Here is a 27023-nt window from a genome sequence, read left to right as displayed (position 1 = left end):
TTTATTGAGAAAACACAGCAGTGGATGTAGAGCAGCAGAGCCATGGGGAATGTCCTGCCCTGCCCATGTGTGTGGGGCAAATCAAGAGGAGATTTCAGAGTCAACATCACCCCCCATCCTCTGCTGGGAGGGGCATGAAGTGAAGTTGCTGGCTAAGCCCAGCCAGCGTGCAGAAAGTGAAATGCAATGACATTGGAGGAAGCACAGCAGGGCCGTGGTGGAAGTAGAGGGGCTGACAGCCTCAGCTGGACCCATCTTCCAGGCTCTCCTGCAGGCCCTGTGCTGCCTGGGAGGACTGGTGTGTCTGTGCACAGGAGGGCTTGGCAGGGTTTGAACGCTGACCAAGCAGTGCTCTTCACAGGGAGCAGCAGCCTCACTACTCAACTTCAGCACACGCCTTTAAATCCTGAGAGTGATAACAGCCACCAGAAAACAATCCAGTTGTGCAAAGCAACCTTGGTAAGAGGAGGTGGGAGGTGTATTCCCACAGGCACTTGCTGAAACACCTCTTCAGCTTCTCCTGGCAGCACACAAACAGCCATGAACTTTGGCAGAGCTCAGCCAGGTGCAGCCTCCCTCCCTCCCTCCATCTCTGGCTCTCTCCATCCTTCAGGCTCAGAAGGACCCAGGCTGTGCAGAGAGCTGCTGCTGGCCTTGCTGGCAGACGTGGGTCTGGGAGAGAGCAGCACCAAGAGCTGCAGAAATGCAGAACTCACACACCACTTTACAACAATGCAGCCACAGCCCAGGCTGAGGCACCACGACAGTGCTGCTGGGACCAGGCACAATGTTTTGCCTCCCCTGACACTCCTGAGTCAGCTCCTCTGGAAACTGCAAGGGAAGGATATGCTAGATAACATCCAAGTGCTGACATGCAAAGCAGGGCTGTGTCACTCAGCTGGGTCCCTGTAGGAAGCTGTTGATGCTATGCACAAGAGACAGAAAGTCTCTGCAGAGCAGCTGCTGAGGCACTGCTTCCTGCTTCCAGCACCTCTGGAGCCCCAGCATTTTCCAACAAACCCGAAATTCATGGGAGGGTACCCCTCACCACCATCTCATTTTGGCCCCCACTTTCCCCTGTACCCACAGCACCCACATCCCAGGGAACTCCACCAGACTGAGACAAGGGTTACAGAAAGTGCTGTATTTACAGGGCAGGATGAACTTCTGCTGCTGCTATTTACAGTTTATTTACAAATAATCCTTGTAGTCACCAGCAGCTGAATACGGCAGAGTTAGACAGAGCTTTATGGCAGGCTGGCAAGGCAGAGCAGCCAGTTCCTCTTCTTTTCCCTTCCAGCCCTGCCAAGGGAAGGGCACCCCCGATTTGCCTTCCCCGGGCCGCAGAGGCAGTGCCAGGGAGCAGAGTTAATCAGTGACACGGGAGCAGAGGTGACTAACGCACACCCTGGGCTCCAGCGCTGCTCTCTGCAGGTGACACGAGAAAAGCACCCGGACTTCAGCTGAAGTGTTCCCAGGCTGGGGGCAGCTTGGCCAGCCAGGCACCCCCAGAGCCTGCTGGCACGGCTCTGGCACACACGGTGTGACACACAGGATGGGCTGGGATGGGTGTGCTGCTGCCCTGGCACACACGGTGTGGCACAGGAGTGCTGCTGCTGCCCTGGCACACACGGTGTGACACAGGAGTGCTGCTGCTGCCCTGGCACACACGGTGTGACACAGCAGTGCTGCTGCTGCTCTGGCACACAGTGTGACACAGGAGTGCTGCTGCCCTGGCACACACGGTGTGACACAGCAGTGCTGCTGCTGCTCTGGCACACAGTGTGACACAGGAGTGCTGCTGCCCTGGCACACACGGTGTGACACAGGCTGAGCTCGGACGGCTGTGCTGCTGCTCCTCCCGTCTCACAGCAGGGACCACCTGGGGCAGAGGGGCCCAGGCTGCCGGCGACAGTGACCCTCCTGGAAGGATGGCAGGGTCGGGAGGAATGCTCCTGGGGATGGAGCCTCTGCCACCAGCTGCCTTTGAACTGAAATGTTCACTGACGGGCTGCACAAACACGGGCATCACCTTCCTCCGGTGTGTGAAGCGGGTCCTGACAGCCCTGGCAGATGTGGAGCTGCTCTGCAGACCCCCTGGGGCTGCCCTCCCTCCTTCACCGGCAGGGAACGAGGCCGTTCCAGGCAGCAGCAGGGAGTGCCGGGCCAGGTCAGCGCTGACCTGCGAAGACAGCTTTCGGCGGGCACAGGTCAATTCAAGAGACAAGCTTTCCCCCTGCTGTTTGCTCGATCTTCCTCTCCTCCACAGACTCATCCGGGTTTACACGGAGTCTTCCACGGAATACTAACAGGGGGCGGCAAGGGGCCGCCCGTTCCCTTTTCACTCGGGTTTGCAGCCCGGCTGCCAGAGAGGCGTCTTACAAAGGGACTTTTGGCTCGCCCCTGTGGATCCCTGGTTTTCCAGCCACGCAGGGCACAAAGATGCTGTTTATGCCCCAGGACCCGTTTCCCAGCTCTGCCAGCCCTGGCCAAGCACCGGCAGCTCTGCAGGAGCAAGGGGCCCACCGCCACTGCAGCCTGGCTGCTCCGGGACCGCAGCCCCGTGCTCAGGGGGCGATGGCCGATGGCTGCTTCCTCTGCTCCTGCCTCATCTTCAGAGCCAGCATCGCCCGGCGGTACAGATCTGGGGACAGGGGAGCACTCAGGCACTGACTGGGGCCAGCTCCAGGGCCCAGCTGGCAGCCTGTGCTGAGTGAGGGCTGCAGGGACAGCCCAGCCTCCAGCAGTCACTCGTGTGGCCTCCCTGCATCCCACCCCACGGCAGAGGCAGCAGCGCCTGCCTCCATCCACAGCAGCCCCCAGCCAGCCCTGCAGCAGCACCTGCCTGTGCCCCCGTCCCCACACTAAGCCCCCATGGCCAAGTGTCCCTGCACAGCTCACGGCCCCCTGATGCTTTCAGCAAAATCTGTCCTGAGAAATACCAACCAAAGGTACTTGAGACCTCCTCACGCTGCTGCTCCAGAGAAGGTTCCCGGGACTTGATTTTATTCTTGATTTTCTTCTTTTTTTTCTTTTTCATACCCTGTGCTGAATGGAGAAATACAAAATTTCAGGCACCACACACCAGAGCAAGGGTGCCTTTGTCACCAAACCAGCTGAGAGGACTGCTCGTGTGCAGTCCTCCACTGCTGCCGTGCACCGTGCCCTGTGGAGATGCTCAGATGTGTCTCCTCTTCCCCTCTGGGTTCCTGTGACCTGGCTCTGCACTCAGCAGATCTGCAAGCAGAGCTGATGGAGGTGGCGGGCACCGGTGCTCCAGTGTTTGGTCACATTGCCAGGCCTGGCCACCTCCCTGTGGGGTGGCTCTGGGGGTCCTGCAGAGCTGGCAGCCCCCCGCAGTCCCCTCTCACCTGGGAGGGGGGTGGCCATCCCGATGGGTACGGGCTCCTCCTGCCCGACCCTGTTGGGGAGCAGCAGCCCCCCTGCAGCCCCTACTCCCGGCCCCTCCGGCTCCTCGGCTGGGCTTGGCTGCCCCAAGCCCTTCTTCTTCACCTTCACCTTCCTCTTCCTCCTCCTGGGGCCCTTGGCGCTCTCCTCCTGGGCAGGGAAAGGGGGATGAGGAGAGGGTGGCAGAGCCCCTCTCCACCCGGTCCCGTCCCGGGGTGCCCCTCACTCACTGACCAGGGGCAGGAGGCGGCAGACGGGGCGCAGCGCCCGGGGCTCCCCGTTCTTCCCCGCGCCCTCCCGAGCATCTCCCCCGGGGGGCGGCCGGTCCCTGCGGGAGGGAGCACAGCGGGGGTGAGGACGAGCGCCGCGGGGGCAGCAAGGGGACGGGGGCACGCTGACGGAGCCCCGCACCCACCTGCGGGCGGCCCTCGGGACGGGGTCCGGCGGGGCCGGGGCGGCGGCGGCGCGGAGCAGCCAGCGCAGCCCCTGCACGGTGCTGCGGGCCGGGCCCGCGGGGGGCACCCGCCGGGCGACACAGGGCTCCTGCGGGCCGGAGGGAGGGATCAGCGCGGGGGGCGCGCCGAGGTGGGGACAGGGAGCGGGAGCGGGAACGGGGAGGGGGGAGCGGGAAACGGAGAACGGGAGCGGGAAACGGGAGCGGGAGCGGGAACGGGAGCGGGAGCGGGAGCGGGGAATGGGGAACGGGAACGGAAACGGGAGCGGGAAGGGGAGCGGGGAATGGGAACGGGAGAGGGGAACGGGAACGGGGAACGGGAGCAGGAGCGGGAGCGGGAGCGGGAACGGGGAGGGGGGAGCGGGAAACGGAGAACGGGAGCGGGAAACGGGAGCGGGAGCGGGAACGGGGAGGGGGGAGCGGGAAACGGAGAACGGGAGCGGGAAACGGGAGCGGGAGCGGGAACGGGGAGGGGGGAGCGGGAAACGGAGAACGGGAGCGGGAAACGGGAGCGGGAGCGGGAACGGGGAGGGGGGAGCGGGAAACGGAGAACGGGAGCGGGAAACGGGAGCGGGAGCGGGAACGGGGAGGGGGGAGCGGGAAACGGAGAACGGGAGCGGGAAACGGGAGCGGGAGCGGGAACGGGAGCGGGAGCGGGGAACGGGAGCGGGAGCGGAGCCGGCCCCGCACTCACGATGCGGCACGGAGAGCGGTTCTCGTTGACCAGCCGCTCCAGGCTCAGCCGCTCGATCAGCTCGCCGGGCAGCAGCGCCGCCGCCGCGTCTTGCTTGTTGGCCAGCCTGGGGCACGGAGGAGCGGCCGTCACCGCCAGCGCGGCCCCCGTGCCACAGGGACGCTGTGTGCTTTGTCCAGGGCTGCCTGGGGTTGGGTGAAGCATTGCCCCAGCCTCACCTGGCACCGGAGCCCACTCCTCACCTCCTCCCCACGGATGTTCCTATCTCCCAAGCACTGCTGGGGTCATGTCCCCGCACCCCCGACAGCTCCCGGGGCACCCCATCCCCTCATCAGCCCACACCCCCTGCCGCGGGGTCCCACTCCGCCCCTCACCCCCAACTCGCAGCTTGCATCCCAATCTTACAGCAAGAGCGGCTTTCCGGAGACGTCAGGATGGCTCAGGACGCGGCTCAGGAGCTTGCGGGCCTCCTCCATCCGTGCCAGGTCACCGGAGTCCAGGACGAAGAGCAGCCCGTGCGCCTGGCTGTAGCGGCCGCGCCAGGCGCTGCGGGAGCGCTGTCCCCCGGGCAGCTCCAGCAGCGTCACCTCGAAGCTGTCCACCCGCAGGCGGCTCTGGCCCGGCTGCGCAGCGGGCAGCACCTCCGCGGCCAGCGCTGCGAGAGCGCAGAGAGCTGGCACAGGGCCCAGGAGCATCCCCGTGCCCCTCCTGCCCCAGCCCGGGGCACGGCCGTGCCCTGCGCGCCTCCCCGGGCAGCGCTGGCGCTCAGCAGCCTCGCTCCTTCGGCTCCGGAGGACACAGAGCTGCTGCCGCCCCCCGGGGCTGCCCCGTGCTGCTCCTCACCTCTCTCCATGTCCGCGATCACGGAGGTTTTCCCTGCGTTGTCCAGCCCCATGACAAGGAGGGTCACCTTCCTGGGGTGCAACAACAGCAGGTGAGCACCCCAGGAAAGGCTGTGCTCCCTGGGGAGCACCGTGGCCCCCGGGCAAGGCAAAGGAGCCTGCCCACGGCAGCTGCATTTCAGCCAGGACAGAGGCAGGACAGTGACACAGGCTCTGTCTCAGCTGGGGACAAATGACACAGAGAGGCAGGACAGTGACACAGGCTCTGTCTCAGCTGGGGACAAGTGCAGGGACAATCCCTGGTGCAAGGCAGAGGGTGAGGACAGGCACAGGTGCCTGGAGCCACCCCAACGCCATGGGACAGCCACACTGCAGAGCCTCCAAGGTGCTTCCTATGGCAAGGATTTATTTCCAAAGCAAATAGGATTAAGCAATTATATGCACAGGCCAGCATGATTCTTCTTTATATGCAGTCAATGATTACATGTTCCTTGCAGTAAAATTTGAGTATACACAGATAGGGAAAGTTGCAAGGATGATTTCAGGAGTTTCTGCCTGGACTCGGGTGTTTTTCCTGTTGCTGAACAGTCCTGTCTGCTCTCCAGCAACATGATCCACCAGAGCCACACAGGCAACATTTTCTCTGCCACTGACAAGCCACTGCAGTTATCTGCAATACCATTTTCTTCCCTAAACGCATAGACCAGGCTGCATGGCAGTGGAGGTGGCACGGCTCCACCTCCAGAATGACAGCAGGTAAGGTAAGGTGTCCTCTCTGGAGGGAGAGGACCATAAACCCCCTTGCAGTGCTCTCCCAGGGAATTATCCTGCATGTCCTGACACATGCAAACAAGGCAGGCGTTTCAGTGCATCCTCCCTGGCTTTCCTGGGGAGCTGCTGACTCTGCAGGGCTGAAGTCCCCGTGGAACCATCCCTGCACTGCACCCCTGCACAGCCTGTGTCCCTGGCTGCCAGCCCCTGCCTGCTGCAGGGCAGCGGGGACACCCGTGTGCCCTGCTCAGCAGTCTGGGGACAGCTCCTGCACGGGCACCTGCCTTTCCCTGCACCACACTGGTGACACATAAACACACAGGTAAATATTGCCACCCCTGGGAGCCCCGGGAGTGGGCACAGGGACCTACCTGGTGGGCTCCTGAATGGCCTGCAGCCAGGACCAGCAGTGGGAGAAGAGGTGGAACATGGTCTGCAGCCCTGTGCAGAGGGGTGGCCTCTCTCCAGCAGCTATGAAGCGAGCAGCCCAGCACAGTGTCCCTGTGCCTCATCCTCCTCCCTGGGCTGTCTCTTCACGGCAGGGACCATCTCATCCCAGGTGCCCTGTCCCACAGCACAGCACCGCTGCCTTCTGTCTGCTGTGCACAAGCCGAGCCTGGAGAGAAATCCGTCCTGGGCAACACCCCATGGGCACAGGCCCTGCTCTCACTGCCCCTCACATCAGGGGTGCCAGGCAGCCTCTCACCTGCTCACCCCCTGCACAGCCTCTGCTCACATGCCCTCTGCCTAGCAGCTGCTTAAACCTAATCTGGATTTCAATTACTTACTCCTGCAGGCTCCCTAATCCTGGTGGGTCGGGCCAGGCCAGTGGCTGTGCTGGGACTGCTGCCACGCTGGGTGGCACGGCACTGACCCTGCACCCCAGTGCAGCCTCCTGTCCCCATCGCTGCTGGACGTGCCTTGTGCTGGGGACACTGCCATGTGGGCTGAGTAAGGGGCTCCTCTAAGGAGCAGCATCTGTGCCTTCCCCCTGCCTGATCCCTGAGGTGTTTCTCTGCAGCCCCTGCAAGGAGCATCCCCTCCACGTGTGCACAGCTCTGCTGCTCAGCCAGGGTCCCCCTGAGCCAGGCTGGGAGACATCACTGCTCCCTGCTTGTGTTTTGTGCCCTAGCAAGGGCACTGGGTGGCAGCAGGTCCTGTGCTCCCGGAAACAGCAACCAGCCCCAGCAGGAACCTGCCTGGGAGCAGGGAAGTGGTGGAGACCCTCAGACCACAGGGCACAGAGTGGAGGAAAAAAGCACCAGCTCCTCGATCTTCAGCTCTGAAGCTCTTATCTTGCTTCTCAGGTTTCCTGCTTATTTTCCCAGCCAGAGCTGCCCTCCCTGGCTTGCTGCCACTGATGTGTGTGAAGTCACACAGGGATGTCTGAGCTGCAGGAGCTCTGGGTGGGGGAAGTGGAGTCCAGAGGGACAAAGATCCTCCAAAAGCCATGCCCAGGAGCAAACAGGGAGCCTGCTGCCTCACATCAGTCCGTGCTAAACCACCCAGCACCAGCAGCACCACCTCGACCAGCTGAGCACCAGCCACGAGTGCTGAGACACTGCCCTGGCCCCAGGGGTGCAAGCCCAGGATGGGCACGGCCCCAGACCCTTCTCCCCAGCCCCAGGCCCTTCTCCCCAGCCCCAGGCCCTTCTCCCCAGCCCCAGACCCTTCTCCCCAGCCCCAGACCTTTGTCCCCAGCCCCACACACTGCTGGGAACACAGCACCTGTCCTGGGCGAGGGAGGTGCCCAGCTCCATGCCATGGGCATGCAGCCATGCATGGTTAATGGTTGATGAAGTTTCTGATCTGATACCACAGCCAGATGCCATATTTGGGGTGACTGGTCACCCCTGTGCTGCTGATGGCAGGGTGGTGGCAGCACCTCCCTGTCCCCATTCTGGTGGCCTTTCCTGGTTTGCCTGTGCCTGTGCCAGCAGCCTGCGGGGAGCAGTGACCATGGCAGGCTCACACACAGCTGGGGCTGTGGTTTTGCAGAATTGTTTTTTGCAGAATTATCTGTCTGAGGGCTGAAATGATTCGCTCCAAGTGTCAGCCCTTGCCTCTGTGTTGAGGGGTGGCACTGCCAGGGGACAGCCCAGCAGGGACAGGAGTGTGCCATAACATGACCACAGGTGCTAAAAATAGGGAAGAGCCATGTGTCAGGCAGCCTGGAGGCAGCAGCTCAGCTTCCTGAGGGGCAGCAGGATCTGATTTCCCTCTGGCACCAATGGATTTCCAGACATCTCTGAACACTTGGGCTGCCACTGCTTTTAAAACAAGTGTCCAAAATCCCTGGTCAGACCAGAGCTGAGGACAGGAAAACCCCCCAGGAGCCTGAGGCAGCTCCAGCTCACACCTCCCAATGCACACACAGGGACCAACAGCCAGGAAAACCTCAAAATCCACCCCAAAGCTGCTGAAACCCACACTCAGCTCCAGGGAAGTGGCACCAGGACCAAGCCCACATGGGTGTGAGTTCTGGGCCTGTGCTGGGGTTACGAGTGGGCAGCTGGCCCTGTGCCCACGCAGCCACCGGCCGGGGTGCAGCCACACAGCCTCTGCCAGGGCCAGCGGGCATCCCCGGGCGGTGCCAGCGGGGACCCGCAGCAGCCACGCTCGTTTCCTTGGTGACTGTTGCCAGGTGAGAAACTCCAAGGCAGAATTTATTTTCTTGGCAGATAAATGAAGATGTTCCTCACCAGAGCTGTGAGCAGCCCGTGCCCGGGCAGGGCGCCGGGCTGGACCCTCTAGTGCTGTCAGTGCCAGCAGGAGCCCCCGAGGGAGGGCAGTGCCAGGGGCTGCCCGGCCCTGGCATCGCTCAGCACGTGCCTTGGGGCTATTTCTGCCCGCCGCAGAGCCGCAGGAGAGGGAATGAGGCGACAGCACAGGGACCACGGAGAGGCGCAGACGGCCGCGGGCTGCCCTGCCTTGGCTGCACTAGACCCCAACGTGAGTACGGGCACGTGGGGACCCCAGCGGCACCCCGGGCTGGCAGCAGAGCTGGGGGGACGGCTGGGGAGCTCGGACAGGGGTTTGCAAGGGAACACAGCGGGCACAGCAATAGGGGCTGCCTGCAGAGCCTTGAGCTGAGGTGACACCAGAGCCGAGGTGATGGCAGAGACCAGAAAGTCCTGGCAGAAATATTAGCAAGCTGTTCTGCTTTGCTTGGAACCACATCAACTCTGCCCGAAAAGGGACCTGTGGTGGCACACAGGCTTTGAGGAGAGACTCATCTCTCTGTTCCATGTGTCATATGACAGCGCTCTGAGCTGGTAGGAATGCAAACAGCCACATTGTCCCTTTAAATCCCAGCACAGCGCTGCTGGCTGACGATAACCCCGGATCACACCAGCTCCCAAATCCCCAGAGCTAATTACAGGCAAAGGCCCGGCAGTCAGGCTGGGAACACAGGACATTACAGCCTGTGACACCGAGACCTGTAGGTGAGGAACTGGGGCACCTGGAGGTTCGCTGGCGTGGCACTGGGGTGAGTGGGTGGTTTGCACCCCACTGCCATGCAAACATTGTGGGCAACCATTCCCCGAGCCCTTTTGGGTAAGGGAGATGGTTTTTCCAGAGTGTTCCTTGCTCCTCCATCACTCTGTCAGGGGCAGGAAGCATGCAGGGAGCTGTTTGCTTTTCACCCAGTTCCTGGCAGGGAGCTTCCCAGCCAAAGCATACACAAATTTCTAGGAGAGGCTTGCACCTGAGCGCTCCGTTTGCTCTGCTCCCTGCTGCAGGACAAGCTGCCTCCTTGGTCCTTGCCCCGTGCCACAGCTCTGGGATGCCCCTGCGATGGCCAAGCCCCACCCAGGCTGCTCACTGGTTTTGTTGAGATCATTCTGGTGCTCCTGCTGCTTTCCTGCGAGGGGGAGAGGAGAGTATCTGTTCCTCCTGCCTGCCAGGATGCCCAGGGCACACGCAGGCACAGCCTGGCTGGGTCAGCACTGTGCCAGGGCTGTATACTCTTACAGCAGGGACCAGGGGAGTCAGTTAATTAAAGGTAATTTTAACCCTTCCTGCCTGGTTTAGTGTTACAGCATCACCCACTGCCTGTGCTGGGACTGTAGCCAAGGAGGCATGCCTTCAAAATGTGTAATTATCACAAAGATCTATGAATGCACCCAAAGGTAACTCTGCTTTCTTGTTCAAGAATTGAAGCGTGAGGCAGCTGACGTGGCCTGTGCTGTGCCTGCAAGCATCCTGGCTCTGGCAGCACTGAGCCCCTGCCCAGATCCAGTGGGCTCAGCACAGCCTCCAGGCAGGTTTAGAGGGATGAGGTGCTCAGCACAGACACCAGATTTTCTCCCAGCAGGGTCAGAGTGAGACTGGATGAGGAACTGGAGTGGTGAAAGCAGTCGCATGATGGAGCAAATGGAATAAATATTTCCCCAGCCAGAAACTATTCCACAGACTGCTGGGGCAGGGAAAAACACAGCTGAGTTACTGCGAAAGCAAGGCAAAATCCAAACAGTTTAGGCTGTGGAAACCAGTCATTTGCAAAGCTATTTCCAAAGTAAGTCAAAAATTCCCAGCTCACAGATTCCTGGGAACCTCCCAGCCCTGCCAGGAGGGCAGCATGGCTGCACTGAGGGGACAAAACTGTGTCCCCTTCCCACGTCCCCATCCAGCTGGGGGACACTGATTGCCACTTCCCCCAGCACAGGGGGTGTTTTGCCAAGCCACACGCCCACCCTGGGCTCCAGCTGGGTGTTTCATGCCCAGGCTGTGCCCCTGAGGAGCTCCCAGGCTGAGGGATCCAGGATCAGCCTGGCCATGCCCACCCCAGCTGCTGCCTCCACATCTGTGTGCAGGGCTATATTTGGGAAGGCAGCAGAGTGCTCGGCGTGTCCCAGCGAGCACCCTGGGAGTGGTGGCTGCTCTGGGTCCTAGAGAGGAGAGCTGGGGGAGCACGCTGGCAGCTCTCCCCACCTGGGCTCTTTAAGAGCCTGGCTCGGAGCTCTCCGTCTTTTCCAAAACAATTTTCTCTTCTCCTTTTACAGGAGCTGAGCCGCCAGGCAGGCATGTGTAAAGCAGACAGGGTTATTTTGAGCCTGAGAGCCTGTGAGGAAGCTTGCTCCCACCCCACAAACAGCCCAGGCTCCCACACACAAACGCCCTGGCACATCCAGGGGGCTGGGAAAGCTGCACAGCAAACCCTGTGGCTTCACACAGTGGGCAGCCACCACCACCACTGCCCTTTGTCAAAGTGTGCTCTGTGAACACTGGGATTAAAGAAAAAATGATGGAGGCTGGGATTAAGAAATTAATGAAGCTGTCCAGGGCAGGGCTGGCACTTGTGGAGACAGGAAAACTGACATTTGCACGTGGTAGTGAAATTCAGGCTGGTGCCTTGGGCATCCCCAGTGATTCTCGTGGGTCCCTTCCAGAGCAGGAGATCTGTGATTCTGTGATTCTGGGATTCTGTGATTCTGTGATTCTGGGATTCTGTGATTCCATGACTCTGGGATTCTGGGATTCTGTGATTCTAGGATTCCATGACTCTGGGATTCTGTGATTCTGTGACTCTGTGATTCTGTGATTCCGTGATTCTGTGATTCTGTGATTCTGTGATTCTGGGATTCCGTGACTCTGGGATTCTGGGATTCTGTGATTCAGTAATTCTGTGATTCTGTGATTCCATAATTCTGTGATTCCATGATTCCGTAATTCTGTGATTCCATGATTCTGTGATTCTGTGATTCCAGGTCACTTCACATCCCCCAGCCCAGGGGCTGTTCTGCCTCTGGGAGGCTCCAGGGTGAGGCCAGCCAGCAGCCAGCAGCTGTGCTGCTCCAGGACGCAGCCACTGTAGAGAGGGGACACCTGGGCAGATGTCCCCAGCGCGTGGCCCGGCCCTGCTGGCCGCTCTGGCTCAGGCAGTTTCTCTCTCTGTGGCAGTGGTGTCCCAGGGTGTCTGTGCAGCCCCAGCTGAGGTGTGGGCGTGGGTTGGCAGGACAGGGAGTGGCAGTAGGACAGGGAGTGGCAGTGGGACAGGAGCTGTGGCTGATGCTGCCTGTGACCCACATCACTTTTATGGTCTGTCTGCTGTTTACAGCGCAGCAGTCTGTGATTCTGTGATTCCGTGATTCTGTGATTCTGTGATTCCTTGATTCTGTGATTCCCTGATTTCTTGATTCTGTGACTCCATGATTCTGTGATTCTGTAATTCTGTAATTCTGTTATTCCGTGATTCCGTGATTCTGTGATTCTGTGATTCCGTGATTCTGTGATTCTGTGATTCCGTGATTCTGTGATTCTGTGATTCTGGGATTCCATGACTCTGGGATTCTGGGATTCTGTGATTCAGTAATTCTGTGATTCTGTGATTCTGTGATTCTGTAATTCTGTGATTCCGTGATTCTGTGATTCTGTGATTCTGGGATTCCATGACTCTGGGATTCTGGGATTCTGTGATTCAGTAATTCTGTGATTCTGTGATTCTGTGATTCCATGATTCCGTAATTCTGTGATTCCATGATTCTGTGATTCTGTGATTCCAGGTCACTTCACATCCCCCAGCCCAGGGGCTGTTCTGCCTCTGGGAGGCTCCAGGGTGAGGCCAGCCAGCAGCCAGCAGCTGTGCTGCTCCAGGACGCAGCCACTGTAGAGAGGGGACACCTGGGCAGATGTCCCCAGCGCGTGGCCCGGCCCCGCTGGCCGCTCTGGCTCAGGCAGTTTCTGTCTCTGTGGCAGTGGTGTCCCAGGGTGTCTGTGCAGCCCCAGCTGAGGTGTGGGCGTGGGTTGGCAGGACAGGGAGTGGCAGTAGGACAGGGAGTGGCAGTGGGACAGGAGCTGTGGCTGATGCTGCCTGTGACCCACATCACTTTTATGGTCTGTCTGCTGTTTACAGCGCAGCAGCCAGGTGAGGTCAGGCTGCAGAGGTGACTCACAGCGTGAGCAGCTCCTGCTGCTCCGTGCTTGGGACAGAAAATGGGATAATAACTGGTGTGGGAAATGCTGTGAGCCTTTGTCTCTCCATTCCTCTCGATGGTTGCTGGGGCTTACGGATACAGGACTGGAATTCTTGCTTGCTTAAACAGTTGCTCTTAAGTATTTCATCACGAAGCCGGGGAAGCTGAAATTAAAAATATGATGAGTCGAAGCCCAGGCATTGCTCAGCCGAGGGCTTGGTGACCTGCCAGACTCCTGGGGAATGCTTTTAATTTGGATAAGTGGAAGTTGCATAAACGGCACAAGCGGCACGCTGCTCTCGCTGCTCACACAGAGCCGTGGGTGCAGCTGGCAGTGCCACAGGCTGTGCTGTCGCTGGCTGAGCACCCAGCCAGGCACGGCTGCTCCCGTGCACAGCTCCCACCCCATCTCCAGTCAGCCTGGACACTGCTGCCTTCACCCTCTGCCCTGCCAGAGGTTTTTTTTGGAGAGGCTGTTTTCCAAAAACAGCTCGAAAGTATGTAACTGTCATACCAGAGCTGAGTGGTCACACACAGACCTCCCGTCGCCGCCAGTCAGGCCAGTCCCCGTGAGCTCATGGGGTTTGTGGTTTCCCAAAGCAGCTGTTCAGCTTGGAAGGAACAGCCCAGAGCAGCTGCAGGCGCAGGGACTGCTTCTGTGTGGGAGCTGCTGCTGGGGGAGGTATGGCCTCCAAAGTCTCAGGCAGTTTTGTTCTCAGCTCTCCTGCTGATAAGCACGATAGCCCTGGTAATGCTTCCAGCCTGGAAACGGGGAAAACTCTTGTGTGTGGGGTTTGGGGGGTTTTGTGCTTTTGGCTGGCGTGGGGCAGGTGAGTGGACAGTGTCTCTGTTGCTAAAGTGGGCACCTCCTTGTGAGCTGGCCTGGCTGCTGAGGGCTGAGCACTGAGAGCCTTTTAAGTTACCTCAAAATTCCTGGTCTGCCTGAACCGGGGAAAACTGACCAGTGTCAGACACCCTTGGCCTTGTCCCACGTGTCCCAGCGTGTGCCCAGGCTGGACTGAGGCATCTGGCAGGCAGTGGGTGCTCAGCCAAGACAGCGTGTGTTCATCCCCCGCGCCCACACCAGCCCTCCTGGGCAAAGGGGGGGCTGGAGCTGGGGGCAGCGTGAGCCGGGCACAGCAGGGACCCCCTGGCCACGGAGGTGGGGACAGCCCGGCCAGCCTCGTGTTCCCACCACTGGGATCCGGGTGGGACAGACAGAGGGAGGGGGCTGAGCGTGGGGGGCTGGGCTCTGCCAGCGAGCCCACACACCCCAAAGCACTCCTGCTCTGCTGTAGCACAAGGTCACGGCTGGAGGCAGGAACATCCCAGAAACAGAGACACATCTCCCGTGTAACAACCTTCCCACCTCTCCAAGCACACACCAGGCACTCAGGGGACCTGAAGGGTGTCCCTGACACAGCTTGCCTTGCAAGATACCAGCACGCTGCCTGCCTTGAGAACACCCTCCCTCCCACACGCTGCCCCACCGAGCCAGGGCCGTGTGGTGCCATTGCTGGTTCTGCAGCTGGGGTCAGGCCCTGCATCTGAGCTGCTGCTGGGTGCAGGCAGCTCTCTGGCAGCTCTCTGGTTCAGACAAGGCTGGCACCCACACTGGCATCCTTCCTGCCCCACAGTGGGACCCCCGTGTCCCTGGGGCTACCTAACAATTCTGCCCTGGAGGGATCCTCCATGTGCTGCTGGTGTTGGGGTGTTGGCCAGGAATTGATTTGGCCTAGACTTGACGGGGGGGTCCTGGGGAGGGCTCCAGAGTCTCAAGGGCACACTCGAGGGGTGGCACGGGGATTGTCCTGCTGTGTCTGGGGAGGGGAGTCCCCAGGCGGGCGCTGCAGGGCTCTGGGCTGTGGGTCCCGGCCGTGCCGGGGCTGTCCCGGGCAGGCGCTTCCCTGCAGCCATGGGAGCCCTCGGGAAGGTCCGACACAGGTGTGGGGGCCCAGGGGCAGGGGGGCTGTCCTGGGGCAGGGACCTCCACACCTGCTGGGGACCAGGGCACAGTAGCGAGGGGGTCCCGGAGCGGGAGGTTGGCGGCCAGGGCAGGGCTGCGGTACCGGGGGCCGGGGGCTGGAGGATACGGACGCGGTGGGGATGCCGGGCCGGTGGAGCCCGGGCCGAGGGCTCGGGACGGCCCCGGAGCAGTCCCGGTGCGGTGCCGGTGCCGTGCCGGTGCGGGGCCGAGGCGGTCCCGGGACGGTCCTGGAGCGGTGCCGGTGTGGTCCAGGAGCGGTGCCGGTGCCGTGCCGGTGCGGGGCCGAGGCGGTCCCGGTGCGGTGGCTGTCCGGTCCCGGAGCGGTGCCGGGGCGGTCCCGGGACGGTCCTGGAGCGGTGCCGGTGTGGTCCCGGAGCGGTGCCGGTGTGGTCCCGGTGCGGTCCCGGTGTGGTCCCGGAGCGGTGCCGGTGCCGTGCCGGTGCGGGGCCGGGGCGGTGCCGGTGCGGGGGGGGGCCCGCCCCCCGCCCCGTCCCGCCCCGCAGCGCGGCTCTCTCTCCGCTGCAGCCCGGGATGGCGCCGCGGCGGGGCTGAGCGCCCGGGCCGGGCCGGGCCGGGCCGGGGCCGCCATGGACGCTCCGAGCGGGGGCTGCCCGCCCGCCGCCGCCCCGTCGCGGGCGAAGCTGCCGCTCGGCATCGTCTTCTCGACGGCGCTCTTCTGCGGGGAGGGGGCGGCGGCCGCCGTGCTCTGCCTCTCCTACGACCACTCCGACGACCGCTTCTGGCTGGCGCTCACCGTGTTCTTCGTGCTCTGCCCCTCCGTCCTGGTGCAGCTCACCCTCATCTTCGTGCACCGCGACCTCAGCCGCGACCGCCCGCTCGTCCTGCTCATGCACCTGCTGCAGCTCGGGCCCATCATCAGGTGAGCGCGGCGGGGACCCCGGGCACCCCCGGCACCCCCGGGCACCCCCCGGTATCCCCGGTACCCCCCCGGGCACCCCCGGTACCTCGGCACCCTCGGCACCAAAGCGCGGAGCCCGGCAGGGGCGCAGGCACCGGGTGAGAGCAGGGAGCGGTGCCGGGCAGGACGGGCACGCCGGGACCGGAGCTGCTCCTGCCGCCTCCCGGTCCCTCCGCCCCGGCTCTGCTGCTCCCGGTGGTGCCGCGGGCGCTCCTGCTGCCGGAGCCCGCTCCGGGCAGGGCACGGCTCTGGCAGCCTGGTGTGTCCCAGCTGCTGGGAAAGCTCTGCCCGAGGTCCGGGAGGCAGCCAGCCATTCACTCAGCCTCCTGGTTTTGTCGTCATTTGGCCGTGCTCGTGCTGGGAGCCCAGGGGGGAATCCCCGGTGCGTGCTCCAGGGTGAATTCTGACATGGTATGGAGCTGAGCTAGGGGAGGTTCAGATTGGATATCAGGGAAAGGTTTTACAGCCAGAGAGAGGGTGGTGCAGCTCTCAAACAGGCTCCAGGGAAGTGCTCACAGCACCTGGCCTGAGTTACAAACCTTTGGGCACATAGTGGGATCCTTGGGGTGTCCTGCATAGGGCCAGGAGTGGGACCCAGCGGAGGTTATGGGACATGGAGAAGAGCTAGGTGCAGGAGTGGGGCTGCCATGGGAGCTGTGGGGCACTGGGCTGTGCTGGGAAGAGGGCAGTGAGGGGGTGGATGGATGTTGCCCAAGCTGATCCCTCATTCCTTGGGAATGCTGTGGTGCATCCCGGGCTGTCATCACCCGGGCAGCCTGCTCTGTGAGCAGGCACTGCAGGAGGCATGGCACAGCCACCATCTCCATGGGGCTCCTTCCCAAGGGCAGGCAGCAGCCACGCTTTGGGCTCGCTGCACCACAGGGCTCCAGAACCACCGTGGCTGCTCCGCGCTTCCTCTGTCACCGGAAACAAGCAGCGCTCCAGATGTGTCCCCGTCACCCTGTCTCAACTTCAGAGCCACCTGGCGGGCCTTGCCTGGGTGCTGCCAGCCTGTGCTGGCCCACAGCAGTGCTGGGACTCTCTCCACACCAAGCCAGGCTGTCTGGGACGGGTGGGTGCTGCCCAGCTGCTGTAAGAGCCAGCCGGGGCTGCCGGGGAAGATGCTTCAGCCGGCTACTCGGGCTGGAGGTGGAGCCCAGCCTGCTGGGACGGTCTGGCAGGGCACTGGGAGCCATCTGGGACTACCCTTCAAGCTGGACCTTTGGGATGAAACTGTTTTCCCATTAGAGTTTGCAATGAGCCATGAGTGCTGGCTTGATCTGTCGAGAGAATTTATCCTAAACCCTCCCTCCTTTTGGGTTTGATACACAGCAGTTTGTGCTGTCCTGATAAGCACTCATAAATAATGATGTCCTGTTGGTCCCAGAGCCAGCTGGTCCCCAGGCAGCAGCCAAGCTGATCCCCTCTGGCCATGCCCACCCACCCCATGTCCCTATGGAGGGGCTGGGGGTCCCCTGTGCTTGCAGGCATGGCAGAAAGTCCCAGCCCTGCCCACGCGTGAGGCCTGCGGAGAAGGGGCTGCGGAAGCTCTGCCTTATCTGCCCATGCCACACACGGCTTCACCCTGCGCCCTCCTTCCTGCTGTCCCCACCAGGGAGGAAGTGTGGGAGCCTTCTTCTGCTCAAGAGCAGAGATCAAAGAAAGCTCTGATACTCTGCTCTGATACTTCAGAGTTTCTTTCGCCTCTGCTTAGAGGTTTTTGCTGGTTGGGAAAACAGAACCCAAGGGTGATTAACATCTTCCTGTAGCTGCAGCTCCCAGCAGAGTCCTGCTGTGTACCCTGGATGCTGCACCTCTTCCAGCAGCTGTTTCACCCCTCGCTGCAGCAGCTGTTGCCCCGCTGCTGCCCATGATCACCCCGAATGCCGGAGCAGAGGAGCAGCCACGGGGCATCCCCATGGTCCTGGTGTGCCCACAGCACTGCTGGGCAGCTGCCCAAAACAGTCGGGCTGCACTCAGCAGGAGCGGGGCTGGCCAAGGAGGTGCTGGAGCGGGCCAGCAGGAGGGCTGGCAGGGTGGCAGCTCCTGTGTCCCCACAGGTGTGTGGAGGCCCTGGTGGTGTACTGCTGGTCGGGGAGGGAGGAGGAGCCCTACGTGACCATCACCCGCAAGCGGCGGCTGCGGCAGGGCTACGAGGTGGAGATGGAGCAGGAGGTGGGACACTCGGAGCGCCGCCTGGCCACGCACCGCAACGCCTTCAAGCGCATGGCCGTCATCCAGGCCTTCCTGGGCTCCACCCCGCAGCTCACCCTGCAGCTCTACATCAGCGTCTTGGAGAAGTACGTCCCTGTTGCCCGAGGTAAGGGCCACGTGGCTCCCCAGGAGCCCCACCAGGGCACCGCGGCAGCTCCTTAGCTGATGGGAATCCAAAAAGTGCCTGCCGGGGTCACAGCTTCCGCTGGGCTCCCCTAAATGTGGAGCACAGCCCACAGAAGCTGGGCACTCATCAGCTCTCTGCTTTCCTGCTTGCAGTGGTGCAAATTGGGAAAGAGCAGGCATGGCTGAGGTGCCAGGCTCTGCTCCCAGCCCCGTGCTCGTATCTGCCCTCCAGAACCAAGCCATCCACCCAGTGCCATGTCTCCTAAGAGGGTCAGGTCCCTGTCCTCGCCTGCTCCATTCATTTTTTTTCCATTTAGCTGCAGGCTCTGGCTTCCCTCAAGTCCCCCCACTGTATTTATTTCTGCACATTTTCCAACAGCCAGAGCTCCCAGCCCAGCACTCCCACTCCAAGGCTCCCTTGCTGCTCCCAGGATGTTTATGTGCTTGGGGGTGGATATGCCAGAGCAAACTTTCAACTCCCATTTTGGCACTGAGCTGGGCACACAGGTGTGCTCCTGCACCATTCCAATTACAGTGCTGGGTGGAGGAGCTGCCCTCGCCCACGCGCTCTCCCAGCAGGGCTGGGAGCCCAGACCTTGTCATCTGTGCCCACAGCAGGTGCATCAAAAGGGCAGCACAGGAGATGCCCCACAGAAACCCCCTAATTTGCCACAGCTCTCTGCAAAGGCATTTTGGGGAGTTGCAGATGCACAGGAAGAATGGATGCCAGTACTGCTCGAGCAGTAGATGCATGAATTAAATACCAAATGATGTGTTTTGGGTGATTCCCTCGCAGCTGGAGTGCCAGCTCAGCCCTGCAGCTGGCAGCCACCATGGATGGGACCAGCTGCACTCTGCTGTTTTTCTGCATGGTATTCCTGGCTGTGCTGAATGCGAGCAGCTGCTGGCGTTCCCTACAAATGACCTTGGCTTTGCAGCCCTGGCATGGGGCTGGCTCTTGGGATGCCTCTGGGGCTACAGTGGTGCAGCTCTTGGCTGGGATGTAGGCAGAGGGGCCCTCGCAGCACTGACTGTGCCCTGCTTATCCTTGAGCAGCATTTCCTGCACAGGGCAGCGGGGCTGGGGCATGGTCCAGCCACAGAAATGGTTTGGCCAAGGCTTGTGTTTTCTTGGTGTAGGGAGAACCTTTGGGTTCTGAGCCTCCTGCCGCCAGCAGCCACCTCATCATGGGGGCTGTCACCACCATCCGTGAGCTGTTCTGGCAGTTGCTCACGCTGAGCCTTCTGCTGTGAGCCCAGGTGTTTGACACCCTGTGCTTCTCACCCAGGACTGGCACCCCAGGTGTCCCACCTGCAGCTGTCAGCCCAGGCACTGGAGAGGCTGGACACAGCCCGGTCTCCTCCGCTGCCTGACTGGCCTGCTGTCTCCCTCTGCAGCCGTCCTCATGGCCGTCTGCCTGGTGTCAGTCACCTACGGGGCACTCGTCTGCAACATCCTGGCCATCCAGGTCAAGTACGATGACTACAAGGTGCAGCTGCGGCCGCTGGCCTTCCTGTGCATCGTGCTGTGGCGCAGCCTGGAGATCTCCACCCGCATCGCCGTCCTCGTGCTCTTCAGCACCGTCTTCAAGCACTGGATCATCCCCATCGCCCTGGCCAACCTCCTGGTGGTTTTCTTCCTGCCCTGGGTGCAGTTCTGGCGCAGCGGCAGCCGCCTGCCTGACAACATCGAGAAGAACTTCAGCCGCCTGGGCACGGTGGTGGTGCTGTGTGCCTTCACCCTCCTCTACTCCAGCATCAACATGTTCTGCTGGTCGGCCGTGCAGCTCAAGCTGGCTGACCGGGACCTCATCGACAAGTCGCAGAACTGGGGCCGCCTGGCCGTGTACTACGTGGCGCGGCTGGCGGAGAACACGGCCCTCGTCGTCCTCTGGTACTTCTTCAAGACTGACGTCTATGAGAACGTCTGCACCGCGCTGCTGGTGCTGCAGCTGCTCCTCGGCTACTGCCTGGGCATCTACTTCATGCTCCTCTTCTTCCAGTACCTGCACCCCTGCCGCCAGCTCTTCCGGCACAACGTCGCTGACTTCCTGCACTGCGTGTGCTGCCGCCGGCACCCGGCGGGGACCCCGCTGTGCCTCGAGGTGCCCTCGGAGCCCGGCGTGAGGCACAGCATTGTCTGAGCACCCGGCTCCTCCAGCCAGCCACGGACACGGGCGTGGGCAGCACAGGGCTGTGCCACAGCCAGAGGATGCTCGTGGCACAGACGAGTGCTGCCTGGTGCTGCGGTGGCAGCAGGTCCCAGTGCATCCCCTCGGGGGCAGGGGGACAGGAGTGTGCTTGCCTGCTCAGGACCACTCACATGAACATGAAGGAGGGTTGATTGGATTGGACGTAAGGAAGTTTTTCGCAAGGAGAGTGGTGAGGGACTGGCACATGGTGCCCAGGGGGATGGTGGATGTCCCGTCCCTGAAAACGTTCAAGGCCAGGTTGGATGGGCTCTGAGCAACCTGGCCTAGTTGAAGATGTCCCTGCCCATCTCTGGAGTGTAACTGGATGGCCTTTAGAGGTCCCTTCCAACCCAAACTATTGTACAATCCTACAGCTTATGGGGTTGCCCCTGCCAGCTGGCTGCCACATGGTGCACAGCCCCTGGGGTGCCCCGACACCCCAGCTGCTGCTATGGTGCATACGGTGACCTCGGGCCACGGGTGCCACCGGGACTGTTCTAAGCAGTAAAGAAACTTTGCTGTGGCTGCGAGTCTGGGTGCTGGCAGTGACTCACACGGAGGGTGGGGACCGTCCCTGGGGCTGGCACGGGTTCACACACCTGCTGTCCACGTAAAACTGTCCTTTACAGGCACCGAAATGGAGCTGTGCCAGCGGGAAGTGGGATGGGGGAGCCCCTGTGTGGAGGTTCAGGAGCATGGTGGGATGGGGGCTGGCCTCACCCTGTGCTTCCGTCAGCACAGCCATGGCTGCAGGCCAGGAGAGAGCAGCATGCCAGCAAGGAGCAAGCCTGTCTGACCTGTTCCTCCAGGCTCAGGGGCCCAGAACAGGCTGCTGTTCCCAGCTGGAGCACTGGACACCCCAGGGCTCAGGACCCTGCAGTGGAGGGCAGGCAGGAGGGGAAGGGTGGCTGGCACAGCAGTGGCAGTGGGTGCTGGTGGGACCCAGGCATCCTGGCCCCAAACCAGGAGTGTGACACCCCCCACCCCAGCACCTGTTTTTGGGGTCAGCTCAGTCAGGGTGCTGGACTGAGGATGCTCATCAGCCCTGGGGGCCCGTGGAGGTGCAGCACCCTGGTGCTCAGTCTTAAATCACCTGTAATGGTTGCCTTGGCTGGATCCTGGCACCGGCGCAGCGCCGTGACCCCAGGAGGCTTCTCTTCCTTTGGTGGTTTCCCTGGAAGATGGGCAGTGGAGGCTGGTGAGGGAGGCCAGGGAAAACAGAGCTGTTGAGCCAGGCACAGCATGGATCCTCCATAACTTCTTCCCAGGAAATTCCTGCCTTACAAAAAAAGCCCGTTTTTGTCCTCAGAGGTTGCAAGACCCCAGGAGGAGCAGCCAGACACCCTGTGTGACCCAGCCGCGGGGGGATCTCTCAGGGGGCCACCCCTGCCCAGCACAAGGGGCTTGTTTTGGTTTTGAATCAGGTCAGCCCTGCCTTCCTGGAAGGTGGCCTTTGAAACCACCGGCATTTCCTTAAACTCTTCTCAGGGAAAGTCCCCGGGTGCCGCTCGGGCTGTCGCACCGCCTGCTGCCTCCATAAAACGCCGGGCAGGCGGCGGCGGGCGCGGGGACAGCGCACCATGGGCAACTGGCTGGTCAACCACTGGTTCTCCGCCGCCGTCCTCGTGAGTGTGTGGGGCTGGGGCTCTGCTGGGGACTCTGGGGGCTCATGGGGGACATGGGCACTGAAGAGCTGCCCCGGGGCTGGGCTCTGGGGAGAGACAAGCATCCCTCTGCTCGCCAAGCATCCCCCTGCTCGCCAAGCCGCGGACCTCGGCAGCCAGGGAGGGATGGGCTCTGGAAAACTGAAGGCTTGGGGAAAACACAGCTCACGGGAAAGGGGGTCCTGGAAAATTTTAAAATGCTGCTGCTTTGCCTGGCCACTTTGGCTGGGAGCCTCCCACGTGCCTCTTCTCCCCTTGTGAGAGGAGGAGGATCCTGTGAGAAGTCGTGGCAGGGTGAGGAGCTGGCACCGTGGGGACCATCTGCCAGTGCTGTGCTGCAGCATCTCTGGTGAACAGAGCTTGCCTGGCCAGCACCCATCAGCTGCTCAGCACTGTGTGAGGAGCTGTGAATGCATGGGAACATGGGGGTTTACTGACAGTTGGGCTATTTTAATTTTTTAAGTTACTTAAAAAAGAAAAAGAAAACAGCCAAAAAACAAATACATGGCAGGGTGGTTTTTTTTTTTTGGGACCTCTGCAAAAATTCATTGGCTGTGAGAGGCGGCAGTGTGGGGTGCAGTGGGGTTAGGCAGGGGACAGCAGCACAGTGGGGCCAGGTGAGCCAGCTCCCCGTGAAACTTCCTTCTCCCAGAATCTTTCCCATGCAGTCCTGACCACCCTCTGGATCTGCCTTCCCTCCCGTTACACGGGTGTTGCCTGCTCCTGCCTTTCCTCCTTCCTCATGCACGGGTGATGCACAGGGCAGTGTGTGACAAGACAGCAATTCTGCAAGACTTCCACACCTCTCCCCACCTTTGACCCTGTGTCCCAGCCCTGTGCGTGACAGGACAGCTCACAAGGAAACAGGACAGATACGCTGTCTGTCCTGACAGCCTCGGCTGCACCCAGCCCTGAGTGCTGCAGTGTGGGAGGCTCCTGGGACAGGGTCCCTCACGAGGCTCTGACTTTCCCCCACAGGCAGCCTGGCTGGGCATCAACATCTTCCTCTTCACCTACTACTTTCTGTTCTTTGACCGGGACGAGCGCTATTTCTACACCAGGGCCATCCTTGGGGTAAGGTGCTCCCCATGGCACCCTGCCTGCCCAGGCAGACGAGCCCCTGGGGGCCCTGCTGCAGTGGGGTGGGGGCTGCAACATCCCACGCCCCTTTCACGTTCTGTTCTCTCCAGCCCACCATCATTCTGTCCCACTCCGTGGCATTGCACCATGCTAGTCCCTGTCTTGATCCCTGTCTGGTCTCAGCCCAACAGCATGCCAGCCCAGCCTAGGATCTCCCCTCCCAGTCCCCATGCCAGCCCAGCACCTCTCCATCCCAGTTCCCAGCCCAGCTCAGCGCTGACTGGCCCCATCCTGGCCCAGTCGTGGCACAGCACGTCAGGACAGTGGTGCTCACCCCTCTTTTCTCCCCAGTCTGCCTTGGCATGGGCTCGAGCATCAGCCAAGTGCCTCAACTTCAACAGCATGCTGATCCTGCTGCCCGTCTGCCGCAACCTGCTCTCCTTCCTCCGCGGGACCTGCTCGGTGAGTGTCCCGTGGTGGCACAGCCAGCGTGGCCGTCCCCATCCCTGTGCCATCCTGACACCGCTGCCTCTCCCTGCAGTGCTGCAGGCGGACGTTGCGGAAGCAGCTGGACCACAACCTCACCTTCCACAAGCTGGTGGCCTACGCACTGGCCCTGCTCACAGGTACCCCCTGGACTGGGATGGGGTCACAGTGGGGACTGGGAGCTGCCCGGTGGGTGACTGCCTGTCCCCCCTCCAGCTGTGCACACCATCGCCCACCTCTTCAACCTGGAGCGCTACAACCAGAGCCAGCAAGCCACCGACAGCAGCCTCCCCGCTGTCCTCTCCAAGATGCACCTGCAGGGCAGCCAGTGGCTGAACCCCATCCACTCCAACCAGACGGTGAGTGTGGCCTTGGCATCCAGCAACCCAGCAGCACCTGTCCCCTGCTCCCCTAACCCTCCCTGCTGCCCCTGCAGACCGTCGAGTACGTGGCTTTCACGACCATCCCGGGGCTCACGGGGGTGATCATCACGCTGGCACTCATCCTCATGGTCACGTCCTCCACCGAGTTCATCCGCAGGAACTACTTTGAGCTCTTCTGGTACACACACCACCTCTTCCTCGTCTACTTCGCTGGCCTCGTCATCCACGGCATCGCGTAAGGCTCCTCAGCACTCCCCAGGGCAGCACAGCGAGGGCAGTGCACACAGACCCTGCTGGGGCAGCCGTGGGGACAGTGCAGTGGGGCTGTGAGCTGCCACTAGCCCAGCTGGCCTCACGCCGTGTGGCTCAGCCCTGGCTGGGGCAGAAGCTGGCCCCTGGGCTCATCCCTCACCTCCCTGCAGCGGGCTGGTGCGCGGGCAGACGGAGCAGAGCATGGCAGAGGTGCACCCCTATCACTGCGCCGAGTACCTCACACGGCGGGAGCAGAACTGCACCCACAGGTGCTGCACAGACCCCGAGTTCGGGAGCATCCCTGCCGAGGTAGGGCAGTGGTGGGATGGCTCTGGGGGAGAAGCTCTCCCCTTGCCCTTGGCCTGCCCTGGCCCTGGCCCTGCCCAATCCTTTGCTCTCCTCCATCTTCACAGTCCTGGAAGTGGGTTCTTGCCCCCATCATCCTCTACGTCTTTGAGCGGATCCTGCGGGTCTGGCGGGCGCAGCAGAAGGTGGTTGTCAAAAAGGTGGGTGGTGCAGGAGCCTGCTCCTCTGCCAGCTCCTGCCCTTGGAGACACCGGTGCCACAGCCCCTCGCCGTGGTGGCCATGGGGAGGGGGGCAGGGGCCACAGGCACAGCCCCTCCCTAGGGACAGGGGCCAGGCTGGGCGCTGAGCCCTGCCCGTGCCCCAGGTGGTGATGCACCCTGCCCGTGTGCTGGAGCTGCAGATGCAGAAGAAAGGCTTCTGCATGGAGGTGGGGCAGTACATCTTCGTCAACTGCCCCGCCATCTCCCCACTGGAGTGGCACCCCTTCACCCTCACCTCTGCACCCGAGGAGGACTTCTTCTCCATCCACATCCGGGCAGCTGGTGACTGGACAGAGCGTCTCATCGACACCTTCCAAGTGGAAACACCCAGGTAGGCTGGGAAGTGCCCAACAGGCCGTGCCAGGGATTTGGGGAGGCCGTACCTCTCACCCGTACCCTGCTTTGGCCAGGGTCGAGGTGGATGGTCCCTTTGGCACAGCCAGTGAAGATGTGTTCCAGTACGAGGTGGCCATGCTGGTTGGAGCGGGCATCGGTGTCACCCCCTTCGCCTCCATCCTCAAGTCCGTCTGGTACAAGTTCCAGCAGGCTGACCAGACCCTCAAGACCAAGAAGGTACAGAGCATCTCATGGCACCAGCCGTGGGATTCTTCCTCTGGCTCTGCTCCACCTTGAGCAATCCCTCTCCCCCTGCATCCCAGATCTACTTCTACTGGCTCTGCCGGGACACAGGAGCCTTTGCCTGGTTCAACGACCTGCTAGCCTCACTGGAGCAGAAGATGGCCGAGTCGGGCAAGGCAGACTTCCTCACCTACCGTCTCTTCCTCACCGGCTGGGACACCAGCATTGTGAGTCAACCACGGGCTGGCATGGCTGCAAGAGGGGGGCACAGGGTGGCAAGCTGGGCAGCAAGGGCAGGGCAAGCACAATGGCTTTTAGGCACAAAGTCCAGGCACAGTGTTTGGTGGGATCAACAATGGGTGCTGCTCTGTGGTGAGGGACTGGAGGGGGGCTCATGGGTGGTGCCTGGGGTTCTCACCATCCCTGCCTGCCCAGGCCAACAACGTGGCACTCCACTTTGACACCGCTACGGACACAGTGACGGGCCTCAGGCACAAAACCATCTTCGGGCGGCCCATGTGGAACATGGAGTTTGCAGCGGTGGCTGCAGCCCACCCCAGGTAAGAGCTGAGCACAGAATTCGGGATGTTGGGAGTCGGAGGCACGCCCTCTACCCTGGCACTCAGCACTGGGCTGGCTTTGGGAGAGGTGAGCCCACACAGCTTTTAAATCCCTTTTCCCTGAGTTGCCCGCCTGGCACGGACACGCCCGTGCTGTTTGCAGGTCAGTGGTTGGTGTGTTCCTCTGTGGGCCGGAGGCCCTGGCAAGGAGCCTGAAGAAGTCTTGTCAACAACACTCCAGCCTGGACCCCAGGAAGGTCAAATTCTACTTCAACAAGGAAAACTTTTAAGTGGCAGCGAGGCTGGCACCCCAGCAGGCAGGGACCCTGACTGTGCTGCCTCAAGCCAGGGATAAGCATGCACTGAAGCCAAGCAACACACAGCAAGGTACTCTCTCCATGAGAACTTCCAGGTTCAAAGACTGCTGCCTGCCTGTCCTGGTGTCCAAGGGGTCCTCATGGAGCAAGAGGGCCTGCAGCTCCAGCCAGCCCCTCGCTGGGAAAGCAGAGCCACGTTCTGTGATGCTGCTGGAGCAGCAGGAAGCTGTGGGAGCCCAGCAGGTTGGGCAGCACCACTGGATGGGGATGGGACACGGGCATCCACACAGGTGTCAGGGGCCAAACGTGCCCCTCAGGGTTTAAACACTCTTTTGTACAAGAATAAATTAAACTTCCTTTTCTTTGTAATGAAAGCCTCCGTGGTGACTCAGCTGTGCAGGTACAGAGGAGCCCATGCTCTGCCCCTTGCAGGGCTGTAGCAGAGGAGCTGGTTGATAGCAAACCCTCTGGGGTGCAGGATCAGACACCCCTCTGCATGGGCTGGCTGCCACCCTGGCACCCCAGAGCCAGCCTGCAGCCAGCACACAGCCCAGCTCCCACTGCAGCTCCCACCAGGTTCTGCTGCAGCACATGCAGAGGGAAACCCCGCTC

General features: G+C 61.6%; 3 protein-coding genes across 4 annotated transcripts; 2 read left to right on the top strand and 1 right to left on the bottom strand.

The window, feature by feature from the left end:
• Positions 1 to 1803: 1803 nt before the first annotated feature.
• ARL13A (ADP ribosylation factor like GTPase 13A) lies at positions 1804 to 10196 on the bottom strand. The gene is made up of 10 exons (XM_041459241.1): positions 9996 to 10196; positions 6541 to 6785; positions 5400 to 5470; positions 4962 to 5211; positions 4557 to 4662; positions 3824 to 3951; positions 3643 to 3736; positions 3372 to 3558; positions 2947 to 3048; positions 1804 to 2644 (listed from the first exon to the last, which is right to left on the bottom strand). Exons 2-10 carry the CDS (start codon positions 6597 to 6599, stop codon positions 2568 to 2570), a joined length of 1074 nt encoding a protein of 357 aa, XP_041315175.1. The 5' UTR covers positions 6600 to 6785; positions 9996 to 10196; the 3' UTR covers positions 1804 to 2567.
• NOX1 (NADPH oxidase 1) lies at positions 9044 to 26780 on the top strand. Of its 2 annotated transcripts, none has more exons than XM_041459238.1 (13): positions 9044 to 9121; positions 23166 to 23261; positions 23619 to 23729; positions 23809 to 23893; positions 23970 to 24112; positions 24190 to 24371; positions 24559 to 24697; positions 24802 to 24894; positions 25060 to 25286; positions 25366 to 25528; positions 25615 to 25761; positions 25970 to 26094; positions 26258 to 26780. In XM_041459238.1, the coding sequence occupies exons 1-13, from the start codon at positions 9044 to 9046 to the stop codon at positions 26382 to 26384; spliced, it is 1716 nt and encodes a 571-aa protein (XP_041315172.1). In that variant the 3' UTR covers positions 26385 to 26780. The 2 variants fall into 2 exon arrangements, with proteins under 2 accessions (XP_041315172.1, XP_041315173.1); XM_041459239.1 differs by lacking the exon at positions 9044 to 9121 and adding an exon at positions 21253 to 22148.
• XKRX (XK related X-linked) lies at positions 14987 to 21060 on the top strand. The gene is made up of 4 exons (XM_041459237.1): positions 14987 to 15248; positions 15326 to 15953; positions 18053 to 18312; positions 19730 to 21060. The coding sequence occupies exons 1-4, from the start codon at positions 15002 to 15004 to the stop codon at positions 20473 to 20475; spliced, it is 1881 nt and encodes a 626-aa protein (XP_041315171.1). The 5' UTR covers positions 14987 to 15001; the 3' UTR covers positions 20476 to 21060.
• Positions 26781 to 27023: the final 243 nt, after the last annotated feature.

This window comes from Pyrgilauda ruficollis, unplaced genomic scaffold, assembly GCF_017590135.1.
Source record: "Pyrgilauda ruficollis isolate IOZ18807 unplaced genomic scaffold, ASM1759013v1 scaffold133, whole genome shotgun sequence".
NCBI lineage: Eukaryota > Metazoa > Chordata > Aves > Passeriformes > Passeridae > Pyrgilauda > Pyrgilauda ruficollis.
Note: the sequence above shows the minus strand (reverse complement) of the source record. Positions and strands in the feature narration are given on the sequence as shown.